Here is a 13,078-nt window from a genome sequence, read left to right on the forward strand (position 1 = left end):
TTCTTCAGCTCTTACGTTTTAGCCTAACCAGGAACACATTCAGCAAAGCAATTTAGCAAAACAGAAAGATCTGACACTATTCACTCAGCTTCTAAGCATTCAGGTCAAAAGGCTGCATTTTCACAAAGTACAAGACAGTAGTAAAACCAGTTTGCTACTTACCACTGTTCTGACTATTAAAAAGCCTGTTTGAAGCTGAACGTGCTCCTGCTGCCCCCACAGCCAGCCTCCTCCCAGCTCTGCTATGTGGCTTATTAATGTTGGATATTTGCCATTTGAAAAAGACTCAGAGAGAAGCTTTGAAAGAGGGAGCTGCCAATTCCTTGGAGCCGCACGCTACGCGGACGCTCTGGAGATGTGAGCAGGGCAGATTATTTCCATATCACTGTCCCCAGGGTAAAGACAATCCTGTGGAGGAGCTACTCCAGTTTCTTTATCACTCAGGAGTTTCCAGAAACAAAGCTAAGTTCTGAGTTTATAATCTCCTGTTCAGTCTGCTAAACAACCACCCAGAATTACTCATTCAGGGGATGAGATCAACTCCAGCAATCTATTCTCATCGTGAAACTTCACTGCTCATTTCAAGGATAAATTCCCGCTGGAGACAAGAACTTTGGTTTTCCTTACTCAGCCAAAAAAACCCCAAACCATGCCACTTGTAAAAAGCAGAGAAGCTTGTCTCGCTGCAGCTAAATCAAGTTTATAACTATTGCTGCAATTTCAATCCATCATTGCTGAAGCAACACAAGAATGTGGAACAAAAGCAAAATCAGACAAGTTATTTGTAAAAGTCACCCTGCTAGAACTACCATGGAAACACAGCTACAGCCTAGCAGAGGGAATGAAGAGAGAATCATTCTATTTTACCTCTCTCTTCCTTCAGAATAAGGAAAATGCAAGATTTTCTGCTTGAACCCATGAAGAACTGGCACAAAACCCCTGCTTTAAAGCAATCTCACACTTCAGGTATCCTGGATTTTTATGCAGCATGAGAAAGCAGCCAACAGCCATGAACCATGATTATCATCTTTCAAGAGAAGGATTAAAAAACCCCTGAACAAAATAAGACAAAAAAAAAAAGTGTGCCCAGATTAATGAAAGAGAAATGAATAAAATGTAGGTTTTTAACCAAGCTGTTGGTACAGCAGTTGCTCTAATCTGAACAAAAGAATAGAATGGAGTTGGCTGGTAGTAGCTGGCTAAATTTAGAGATGGCTTACTGACAATTTGGGGCCATGTGTGGAATTTGTCACAGCACAGTCCTGGTTTTCCATAAAAAGGAATGAAACCCCAATACCTCTGCTTTGCTATCAAAGCCATTTTATCTGTGGTGCCCCAGTGTGCAACACCATCATCATGTATCACCAGAAATGACAAATTTCTTTTGAAACGACTTCTTTTTCTTAACACAGGCTCAGCTTTTTGCCTTACAACTGCAGTTCATCCTCCCTGCTTGTGCCATCAGGAGTTCTTTCCCAGCAGCCCAGAGCAGCCTGGCCAGAGGCTGATGGGCTGCAGCAGCATCTGTACTTGGATGCCCTTGATTCTGCTGACAAGAATATAAAATAGAAATGCCTCAGAGAAGCACTACTAGAAAAAACCACAAGGAATAGAAATGACTCACAGAAAGGTCTTTGTTTTCACAAAGGGAAGACCGGTCTGTGGATGAAGGAAGAGTGTGCCAAGAGATATTTTTGACGTTTCCTCAGTGCAGCTGCTCAAGTTCTCTGAACAGTTTATTAGAATTTGCAGAAGGTCAGGAGAAGTCAGATCTAGGCATATTTTCCCAAACTGCACATATTTTTAGCAGCAAAGAGGAGCAAGCAGAGAATTCTATCCCTGTGGTTCCCCTAGCAAACCTTGAGGTAGCACAGGCAAATTTAACTCAACTTCTCTGTGAGGTGAAGGCTCAAGAAAAATTTCAACTATTAGAAGTTTTCATAATTGATACACCTACTTAATTTACAAAGAACTTCTTACTGAAATTGGCCTGTGACAGCAAAAAGGAAACATTTATGGGGACCTTCACTGTAGGAATATTTAAAATACTAAACTATATCCTCATATTCCAAAAAGGCAAAGCAGCACCAGTGTCTCCTGCTACAGTGGTGTGGGAACCTACATCAAGTGCTGACCCACAAAATGCAGCTTCTTTATTTCCCTCTGCCACCAGAAATACAAAGTTGGATGCAGAGGAACATACTTGCAATATTGTTCTAATATGAAAGCACTTTTTATATGGATTATGGACTATTCTTAATGGTCACAGGCAAAGAACAGAAGAACAGCAAAGCATTTTGCAGCCTCCATCATGTATCTGAAGTATGTGTTACAGTCTTTTTTTTATCAGAATGCCATAAAAGAAGACTCAAACTGCCCTCACCCCTACCAATTTTCACTTATAAGCAGCATTTCAGGATCTACATCAAATGCAGTGACAAAAAGACTCAAGTCCAGCTCTCATCAGTTAATTATCTCATTGTTGTCATAAAACCAGACTTTAAAAGCATAGTATCTGTCTCTTTTTCCCCCCATTCTTTTTAGAGCTGTTTCAATGTGACCTGCAGCCCCAGGACACCAGTGGGGTGAAGCACTCTGTAAAACCTGTGACCACCAATGGGCCTCAGTGACACTGTCACCTCTGTAATGACATAACTGCTCCTCGTTTTGCTATTTGTAGCAGAGCGGGTTCATGAAAGTACTTTAAATGAAATTTGTTCCAAGACACAGGGAAAAAAGTCATGAAATGACATTAATTTGAAAGTTTAAAGTTAAAATCCTTTTATATTATTTACCATTTACAAATTGTTTACCATTTATATTTTTTATATTATTTTGCAAGACAAAAAATCTCTTCAACACAAAACCAGCAAGGCAACACAACACTTCCCAATTAAAAAGAATCCTATATTCTAATTCTGACCAAGTCAGAATTGCAGGAGTAGCAGGGTAGCACCTCACTACCTCACTGCCCTGACCTAATCTGACTTTTAACCCCCCCACCATTTGAAAAGGAGACTTGGAATGCAATGATAAATTACATTTGGAAATCCACAATCCACCCATTTGTTTCTGTGTTTGCTGGGAAGACTGACTCAACCACATCCACTTCAGACAGATCAAATGCTATAAAATTACTACTCTAATAACAGTACTTAAATTCATATGTAGCAACAAATAACAGTGCATAAATTGTGCAGAAATCAGCACCTTTGCCTTGCACAATCAGCTGCAAATTCAGTTTGGGTAAAGCAGCTGTTACTATGAAACAGAAAAAGCACCAAATAACAGAGAGCATGTGAACTGTTTATACTCCCATCTATGCTATTCCAGACGCAGAAGATTTTTCCCAAAGCCATGAAGTTTTTTTCATTAAACCAGAGAGGAATGAATGCTGCAGTGCTGTATCTGGCTCCAAGCAAACATCCAGGCTGCTCTCAGCTTGAAGAGACTGCTCTGGACAGCATCCAGAACGAGCAGCAGCAACACCACAGGAAAGGCCACCAGGGAAACAGACTGTTTTTGCAAGTTCATGGGAATTTGAGTTCTGAAACCCAATCCTGCCTAGCTGCCTGAGACTGCCTCATCATCAGGGAACTGGCAACCTTTCCAGTGAGAGGCTGGCTCTGTCTGGAGCAGCAAAAAGCAGCCCTAAGGACAACCATGTTGCCTAAATTTGGGAGATAAAGGTCACCAGTTTGGTGTGGCAGAAAGTTCCCAGTTTTGGTGGGAACAGAGTGAAAACTGCATTTTAGGGTTGCCCCAGCAGAGAGGCTGCCCTGCAAACAATGCTTCAAATCTCCCAGCATGACCAGAGGAGCAAACACCCCTCCACAGTGGGTGCACTTTTCATGCAGAATGAGATGGAAGGGGTGCCTGGAGGTCTCAAGTCTGATCTCCTGCTGAAGCTGGGCTCCCTGCACAGCAAGGGCCAGGTGCTCTGAGCCTTTTCCAATCAAAATCTCCATGTCTGCCAGCATGGAAATTCCAGAGTCTTTCTGGGTGACCTGTTTCAGAGCTCACCCAAGCACACTGGGAAACATTTTGATGTGTAACCAACGAGACCCTGCCTTGCTGCATGCCCTGAGTGCTGGTTCTGAGGAGAGCCAGGCTCTTGGGCACACTCTGGATTTACTCATCCTCTTTCCTTCCTGGTGAGATACTCTCCCTGCTTGGCTTTACACACCACAGTCATCTTCCACTCCTTTAAGGGCTTCATTCTCATCTGTGCCAACCAGTTTTAACAGTACAACCTGGCTGCAATTTATCAATCATCCTGTACTTTCAGAGCCAAAAAGACACAAAAAGCAACTGAATTGCCAATTTCCACCTATCACCCTAATCACACAACAGTGTCACATCTTTTTCTTGCAATCCCTACCCAGCCCTGACATTCCTCCCTTTGTGTTACCTCCACACAGTCCAGAGGATAGGAAGTTATCTGTGAGAAGGGTCAAGTCTTTCCTTAGCTCTGCAAATTATTAGACTACACAGGAATTCCCAGAGTAACAGATCGTGGAACTGTATGAAATGTTAAGAATTAGGGAAAAACTTTAAGGTCTTCCAGCTCTCCATGCAGCAGCTCTGAGATAACATCATAATTACATTCAAATTGTCTCTCATTTTAACCACCAGTGAATTGTCTTAAACCATGAACATTCAGTGACAGCAAAAACATAGTACTATGAAAATAAAACATGCCACAAAGCACAGCTTTGAAACAAAACCTGAAGTAAAACCAAAGAATTCAACAGTGAATTACAAGAATTCCCAGTGTGGATTGCCAGTGAGCAAAACTTAAGTGTTACTCAAAGCTTGTACTGACTTATGCAAAATACATCCTGAGCAGTCATGAAATCCAAAAATCACAACATCTGTGGCCCAATTTGGTCACAAATATCAAATGTGCCTGCACATTATCTCATGATGTTTCAAAGCCTAAATATCCCTCCTACTTTGGGGCTGGTGAAATGGTGATACAGACAGTGGAATATATTACTGCAGAATAAACTAAGGTGTGAATTTAGACTGGTCTGCAAGGTGTGTGCTCACACTCATTCCAAGATAAACACAAAGATAATTTATATCCTGGTTTACAAAGGGCAAAGGAATTTCTGTCTATGATGCTGCATTTACTGCAGGCTCTGCAATTGCCCTGTGACAGCTGTGACTGTGCAACTATGGTGCTACATGTCATGAAAGTAACTTCCAACAGCACTAATCTGATGCTTTATTTATTCAAAATACATCTCTACCCCAGAAGCCCACAGCATATTTGTTCAGATAACCCCTCTAAATTCTTTTTACCTCCTTCCCCAAGGATTGTAGCTAAAATTACAAACAAATTGCTAGTAAAACGTGGAGTTTTTCTTGGGAGAGAAAGGAGGTGATTCCTATTTCCAGTTATTTGAATTTACTGCCTAATCTCATTTTCTCTACCAGATAAAGCCCAGTTTTCCCAAAGACCAGCAACAACCTGGCCATTTGAAGATAAAACCTCCGAACGCTGCGCCTCGCATTTTCCACAGAACCAAAACACCGTAACAGAAGATAAAGCGCAAAGAAATATTTCTGAACAAAGGAAATGACCTCTCAGAAGTCAAACCCTACCTGAGTTGTGCTTTAAGTTCAGTAAACCTGGGTCTCCTGCTGGGGTCGTAGGCCCAGCACTTGGTCATAAGGCTGTAGAGGGTGGGAGGGCAGTTTGGAGGCATTGGGAGCCGCTCACCGTTCTCGATCCGCCCAATCACATCATTGTTCTTCACTCCCTGGAAGGGCTTTACCCCGTGCATGAGGATCTCCCACATACACACACCTGAGGAACACACACAAAACCACATCTTCTTCACTGTGAGCAAACAATGAGAGCTGTCCAAAGAGAAACAAACCCCAGTTTTGTACTAATAATGCAATTTCTTCTAAAATACATAACCAGGGACTTGGTTTGGACTTACCTGCAGCAGGATCACACACACAGCACCAGCCTCACCTCCTGATGAGGCACAGTGACCCACAGCTGGCTCACACAGTCTTTTACCTGCCCTAAACCACTGCTTGCTCATATTCAAATCTCCTCTCTGATGAGGTAGAATGCGTTTGCTTTTCCCTCTGACTCCTTCCAACTGGCTTGTTCCGACATGTAGAGTGTATTTTCACTTTGAGGGTTTTTAAGGTTGGCATTGATCCACATTTTTTGTGCTGAAAATGTGTAATTAACCAGTTTCTATTGAAACTGCATTAGAAGAATGTGGTCTGTCACTCTAGAATTGGCCAAAATGTTCCATAGGCTTCATTTTTCCAACTATGACAGTACTAGAGTTTTCTTCAACTATTATAAACACTTCACTTAAAAACATTCAAATTTTAAATTTAACTCTTACTTCATTATCCTGCTCTTATTTCAAGTCTCATCACTTTTGTATTCTGTCTGTACAGGCCAGCAGTCAGCACCAGCTGGAGCACAGAACATTAGATTATTATAAAATGTTGTATATTTGGGAAAAAAGATAAAGGTTTCAGGACATGTCTATTTACCCTTGTATTTAATGAGCTTCTGGTTGTATTTTTAAGAGGCCAGGAGCTATAAAAGACAGGTTAATTATTTTAATTTTGCATTAAAAAATCCAGCATTAAGGATCTGGAAATTGGGTATCTCATAGGATGACTGCACATTAAGCAAGGAAATGTATATAAACATAAAGAAAAAGTCAAAATGCAACAGAGAAATAGCAAATGACAATGGTATTACACAAAAAAACCAAACCAAAACCAACAGACAAAAATAATCTCTGTCATAACTATAAACTAATCTCCTTGCACTTTCATTTCTCTCAGCTTCTTACCAGAAGTAAAAAATTCATGAAAATTCAGGCTTATTGAGCAAGAGAAGGAAAGAAAAATAAAGAGGTGGAAAACACGCTGGAAGAAACTGCATTTTCAGAATGCACAGTAAAAACTGTGACAAATATTTGGAAATTATTCATTTATAGCAGTCAAAATCAACACTGGGCTTATCCAAGAGGACACAAAGAACCCTCCCAATTTGATTTTCACTTACCAAACATCCACACATCGCTAGCTGAGGTAAACCGTCGGAAATTGATGGACTCTGGAGCCATCCATTTGATGGGTAATTTTCCTTTGGAAGCTGCAGGGAAGGCAAGAGAGGGCAGGCTGTTATCCCCACTACAGAGCTCAAAAATAGATTCTGTTCCCAGTGAAATAATTCATAGACAAAACCAATCTCCAGTGAAGTACTTCAAATATTGATATATAAGCTGTTTAGCTTAACATGAAATGGAAAATGAACCAACAAAACCCAAAATAATAATAATAATCTCCCAACCCTCCCTTAAAGACCCCAATAACAAACCCCAAAACACACCAAGAAATGTTCATGTCAAAATTATTTCCCCTCTTAGCAATTAAAAAGATAAAAAGTAGCCCAGCAAAGTGAGACAAATAAAATGATGAAACACAACAGAGTGTAAGGGGACAGATAAAGGATAATTTAAAATACATGAAACCAGAAAAATATTAAAGATGAGATTTATATAGTCATGGTTTAATAACATACACCAGTTTTGGAATGCTACTGTTTGGGACCCAACATGCAATTTTTACTCTCCTGCTGCATTTCCCATTTCCCATCTCTCAGGCACTGCAGGACATCTCTCAGCTGCTCAGTATTCCATCCAAAATGGGGCAAAAGTAGCATTCAAAAGCAGTTTTGTACTGAATCTCCCTTAGTGCAATGGCATCTGAAGTATGCAGCATGCAATGACAACACAGACTCAGCATTCATCTGAACCTACATGTGAATTTGATCCTTTTTGCACCTTAAACCACACCTTGTAATCCTTCTTCTTAAGCACACATAGGAATTTACTGCCATTAATTAAGTGTTGAATAACTTGCCTTTTTATACAAATGCACCAGCTAGACCAAGGAAATCTGGTTAATTCCTCAGCAATGTGAGAAGCAACTGTGTTTTCACTGCAAGAAGGATCCAGAGGTGCCCTCACCTTTGTAGTAAGTACTGTCTTCCATGTATCGGGACAAACCAAAGTCACCCAATTTCACACAGTCAGTGGTAGACACCAGCACATTTCTAGCAGCAATATCCCTGCCAAACAGAAGAAACAGTATTTCTAGTAATTTCAAAACATGAAGTTGTGAAGTATCATCACTTGAAGAAAATTTGAAGAAAATTTATCTCCTGCCCTGCGAAGGTAAGGGATTGGTTTAGGATTGCAGTCCTGTAGGAGGTTTCCTAGTAAGGAGCTCAAGTTCTCATTGCAGAAAACAACAAGATCCCCCCTGAGCCTCATTTTCTCACCCATTGTTATTTACATGTTTTAACATAAATATCTACATATCTATGCATAGTTATTACTTTACATGCAAGTGTTTGCTTATACATTACTACAACATATATAGAATTATATAGTCAGTATTTAAACACGAGGGAATTGCTTAAGTTTAGAATTAATTCTACTTCATAACTGGAGTTTTATGAACTCTTAGTTGCACACAATAAGAGGTTGAAGCCAGTCTCTTCTCATTAAAAACTCATGTTCACATTCAAGGAAGTAAAATTCAAAACACACCATGAAGGAAATTTAGGTTCATTTTCTGGTTAAGCAAGTACTTGCATTTTATAAATATTTTATTTCCCCTCCTCTTTACTTAAGAAGCCATCTGCCCTTGTTTTGCTTTTCTGTATTTGAATGATTACAGTTGACTCACAGCTTGAAAAAATACTGTAACCACAAAGCAACAACTGAAAACGATTCCGACTGAAATCTGGCACCAGCTCCAAGTCAATCCAGGAGTGAACCAGCAGGTGTCACCCTTGAAAAGGGTGTCATTTTAGTGGAAACCTCTGCAAAAATGACACTCCCTAAAATGTATGAGCAGTGACATATAAAAAGAGACAGGTACAGATAAATAAGTATGAAATCTTACCTATGTACAAATCTTTTGCTCTCTAAGTAGGCAAGAGCTGTGCTAAGCTGGTAAGCATAGAGTATCAGAGAGGCCAGGTCCAAGCTGTACTTCCTTACTTGCAAAAACGACCTCAGCTTTTTGCACCAAGGAGGAAAAAAGAGAAAGAAATTAGGACAAGAAAATAACAAAGCTGAAAAAGGCATATTTCAAACTGTGAAGTTTACATGACTATCAATGGGCATGACTTCCTTGCCTTAAAGGCTGAATGAGGAAAAGAAAATCACTTCTCATGAAGAATTGTGACTGCCTTACGATTTAATTTCCACATGAAAACTGTTAAACTAAAAAAATAACTGTAATTTTGTGCATTCCTTTCAGTCTCCTTTCGAAAAGCATCTGCTGTTGCTGTTGCAGAGTGAAGCACGCTTGGACTTTTTGGTTTTTTCTACCCTTGAGTGCAGCCTCCATTTATGGCCTAAATCACTTCAGAACTGAACAGGACCTGGCCAGCCCAAATATAGACTGATCAGTATTGTTTTAGAAGCATTCATTTTAATAATTAGTTTTAACCTACATGTGCTAAAACAACTGTATTTAGCTCAGAGTATATATAAGCACAGAATATTTGTCAGCTCTATTCCCAGTATAAGGCAGGCAGAACCTACTGGAAGGTGGCATTAGAGTGTCCTTATCGATCAAAACAAGGCTTTGAAAAGTGATTTGGTCACTGAAAAGGAAATCTATTGACAGAAAATGAGTTCTCTACTACAGGTTTTTCTATCCATCCCTCCTATTGTATTTTGGAAAATGCACTGCAGTTTGATAATTACAATGACAATCATATAATGTTGTATGAAATATCACTGCAGCTCACATTTTCAGAAACATGGCTCAAAGAAAACTAATCAATTATAAAAAGTGAGATCTCGTTTTCTTTAAAGCATTCATCCAAAAAACATAATAATGAGGGAAGTCATCTTATCTAGATCCCCTGCTGCAGATATTCTACAGGAAAAAAAAAAAAAACCCAACATAAGAAATTCAGTGTTTCAAGGGAAAATGCAGCATTACTCAGGAAGAATAAAAGATGTACAGTTTACTTCTGGAAGGTATGTTTGCAAATGCTGTTTAACTGATTATCACATTATCATCATCTTGACAGAGGTCATGCTCTCACTCTGGAACTGCAATTGAATGCTCTGAAAACTCTGACTAAATCACTCTGGAATGAGGTGATGCAGTTCCCCCGGTGGAGGAGAAGGTCAAAAGCTGCCACTCCTGTTTCTGAGTCCATAACTCTGCAGAGAGTATGATATCATGCTTGATAGCATGTGTTACTATTGTGAAGTGTTTTCTCAGCCTTTTCTATGAGCTAAAAGAGAGGAGAGCAGAGCTGCACGAGGATTTCTCATACCTCTCCAAGTGTACAGAGCTCCATGATTATCCAGACTGGGTTTTCTGTAATAACCCCAATGAGCTTCACAATGTGGGGGTGATCAAACTGACGCATTGTTACTGAAAGGAAAGCAAAGAATTCAGTGCATTACATAAAAGCTTTCTGCAAAATAAAAAACCCCTGTTTTTTAGCAGAGAAGATAAGCATAGACTTTAAACAACTGTTGCAAGCAGTAATTTCTGGTCATTCCATGTGCTGAGGGCAGGTAGAAACAAACACTGATTGCTTGAGCTCTGCTGGTCTGCACTCACAAAAATGCAAACTGCTGTGGAAGGTGCCAGTCAGGTCAGGCTCTGCCTCTCAGCCCCAGATCTGGTTATGGACATAACCTAAATTAATAAAATAACCTGTCAAACCAGTGCACAACCAGTTAATCTGTGCCTTTCTACTGGAAGAGGAGGTAAAAACAGTCTGTATAATTCAATTACTGGAAAAAACATGTTTGCCAGATTATGACATGGACAAAAACCTTATCTAATCATTACATCATTTTATTTCCCATGGAGTAAATTTCAGTCCTGGCAGCACAGCCACAGTGTGCTTTATGCAGTATGACATAGGAATCACAGAATCACAGAATGGTCTGGGTTGGAAGGGACCATCAAGACCAAGCAGTTCCAATCCCCCTGCCTTGGACACTTCCCAGCTTGCAGGCCCAAGCCCCCATCCATCCTGGTGTTGAACACCTCCAAGGATGGGACAGCCACAGCTTCTCTGGGCAACCTGTGCCAGGGCCTCAACACCCTCATCACAGAATTTATCCTAAAATCAAATTTACCTGCCCTCTTTCAAGGTAAACCTATCACCCTTGGTTCTATCCCTGCCTTCCCTGATAAAGAGTCCTGCCTCAAGTTAGGCAAAAATAAAAACCATTTTTTCCTGCTTTACACAAACCAAAAGCTAAAACCAGGAGGTGTTTTTGGATTTATATTCTGATGAGCTCTGCATTCTCTACTTCTGCACATGCATGGATACACAGCAACCCCCCAAAAAAATCCTTGGACAATCGTATTTATAAGACCAAAAATTATAATAGTTTAGTAACATATCTTCCTGACAAGAAACTTTATGGGAGATAATATATTCTTTAAAATATTACTGTTATGAATAATACAGGGAAAATTGCAATAAAGCAAAAACCCCTATCATTGACATAGCTTAGGGAATAAATAACATGAAATGTCATACAGGCAATAACAGCTGCTAAATCTTTTCAGCATTGAAAACTCCACCATAGGCAAACCTCAAAATATCTTAATATTCCTAATATTAAAATATTAGGAAATAAATGTCTAAATTCAGTGAAGTAAGCAACTGTTTGGAGCAAATTTGCAGTCTGAACACAAGACAAAGGCAACAGATGGGAATTAGAATGAAAAAGAGGAAGAAGAAATGGCAAAACTATTAAATCAAAATTGAAAAGTATTATTTATGTGTCGACTACAGCAGCATTTCCTAATCTGTCAAACTTGAAGCATAATAAGGAGCATTCAATGAGCAATTATTTTCTACACTGCCAGGAGACAGCAGCCTACCTTGTGACTGTTGAGTTATTACTGTAAGCAATGGTATTTACTGTTCCAACAGACAGAAATGCAATGGAAAAAATTACAGTAATTTACAAAAAATCAGACATTCAAAAATGAGAATCCATTAGCTATTAACACAGGTCTTCTGAAGGGGTTGAAAAAACTCCTTGAATAAAGGACTAGTGAATAAAATATACTGTAACATCTGACCACAACCAATTACTTTACTGATAAAATACAATATCTTTACAACATTTAGAGGTATACAACAGCAGGGGATAATATGCAAAAATTAAGGCTCAAGTGCCATATCCTAATTTGCTTGCAAAACCAAACAATAGAGGAATCAGTAACTTTAAAATCCTTAAAAAAGTTTCTGTTCCTATTCACCCCAACAAAAAGCCTTCCTCCACACATGAAATGTGCTACTTGGGGAATGCAACATTTGTGGGCAATTATTCAGAAAAATGGCCTATTCTAGCAGAGATTTTAATTCTGAATTTTCAAACAGATCTCTCTTAGACACAACATTTCTAGCAAGGACAACTACCTGACCTTCCAAAGCAATAAACTGGAGAAAGTGATGTGTTTTTTTTTTTAATTCATTAAGAAAAAAGAATGAAGTAGAGGATCAGACATTCCAAAATTGATTCTAAAGCCTTACAGGAGCCAGACATCACCACTCAATTTGGAAAATCAAAGGACCCACTTCCAATCACACACATGGGCCATGCAAGGATGTAGAGCAGTTCCCTGGCACGTGTTGTAGGAGGGGAAAACAACAGGCTACATATTAATAAAATATTTACAGCAGTGTAAGAGATTTCTGGCACAGGTGGCCACAGTCTTTGCAAGGAGAAGTTCCAGAAATGATCCCAAAAGAAGTTGCTTAATACTCACAGGCTTCTTGTAAGAATTTTTCTCTAACACTGTCTGAAGTACAGTTTTTACACGTTTTGATTGCAACAGCCATAGCTGGATTTTCCTGAAAAATATTATTGAGAAATAGCTGAAATACAAACCACCAAAAACAGCCCACCAAAAGCTGGCCCTTAGAATTCTGGCAAAACTACTTTGGAAAAAATTACTATTAAATAAAATACCTTTAGTTGAGAAATTACATGCTGAAAGCTTTAGTGTTGCA

At 39.4% G+C, this 13,078-nt stretch overlaps 1 protein-coding gene across 8 annotated transcripts in view; it reads right to left on the reverse strand.

Annotated features, from left to right (window-relative positions):
• Positions 1-13,078, reverse strand: part of PTK2 (protein tyrosine kinase 2) — a 189,396-nt gene that overhangs the window by 22,981 nt on the left and 153,337 nt on the right. For all 8 annotated transcript variants that reach the window (XM_077189424.1, XM_077189423.1, XM_077189394.1 and 5 more), the window contains 6 exons: positions 12,835-12,919; positions 10,364-10,464; positions 8,968-9,083; positions 8,025-8,125; positions 7,058-7,147; positions 5,611-5,815 (listed from right to left, as the gene is read on the reverse strand). In XM_077189424.1, the coding sequence (XP_077045539.1) occupies positions 5,611-5,815; positions 7,058-7,147; positions 8,025-8,125; positions 8,968-9,083; positions 10,364-10,464; positions 12,835-12,919 (698 nt within the window). The remainder of the gene's footprint in view (positions 1-5,610; positions 5,816-7,057; positions 7,148-8,024; positions 8,126-8,967; positions 9,084-10,363; positions 10,465-12,834; positions 12,920-13,078) is intronic.

The sequence above is a fragment of the Agelaius phoeniceus genome, chromosome 1 (genome assembly GCF_051311805.1).
Source record: "Agelaius phoeniceus isolate bAgePho1 chromosome 1, bAgePho1.hap1, whole genome shotgun sequence".
Taxonomy (NCBI): Eukaryota; Metazoa; Chordata; class Aves; order Passeriformes; family Icteridae; genus Agelaius; species Agelaius phoeniceus.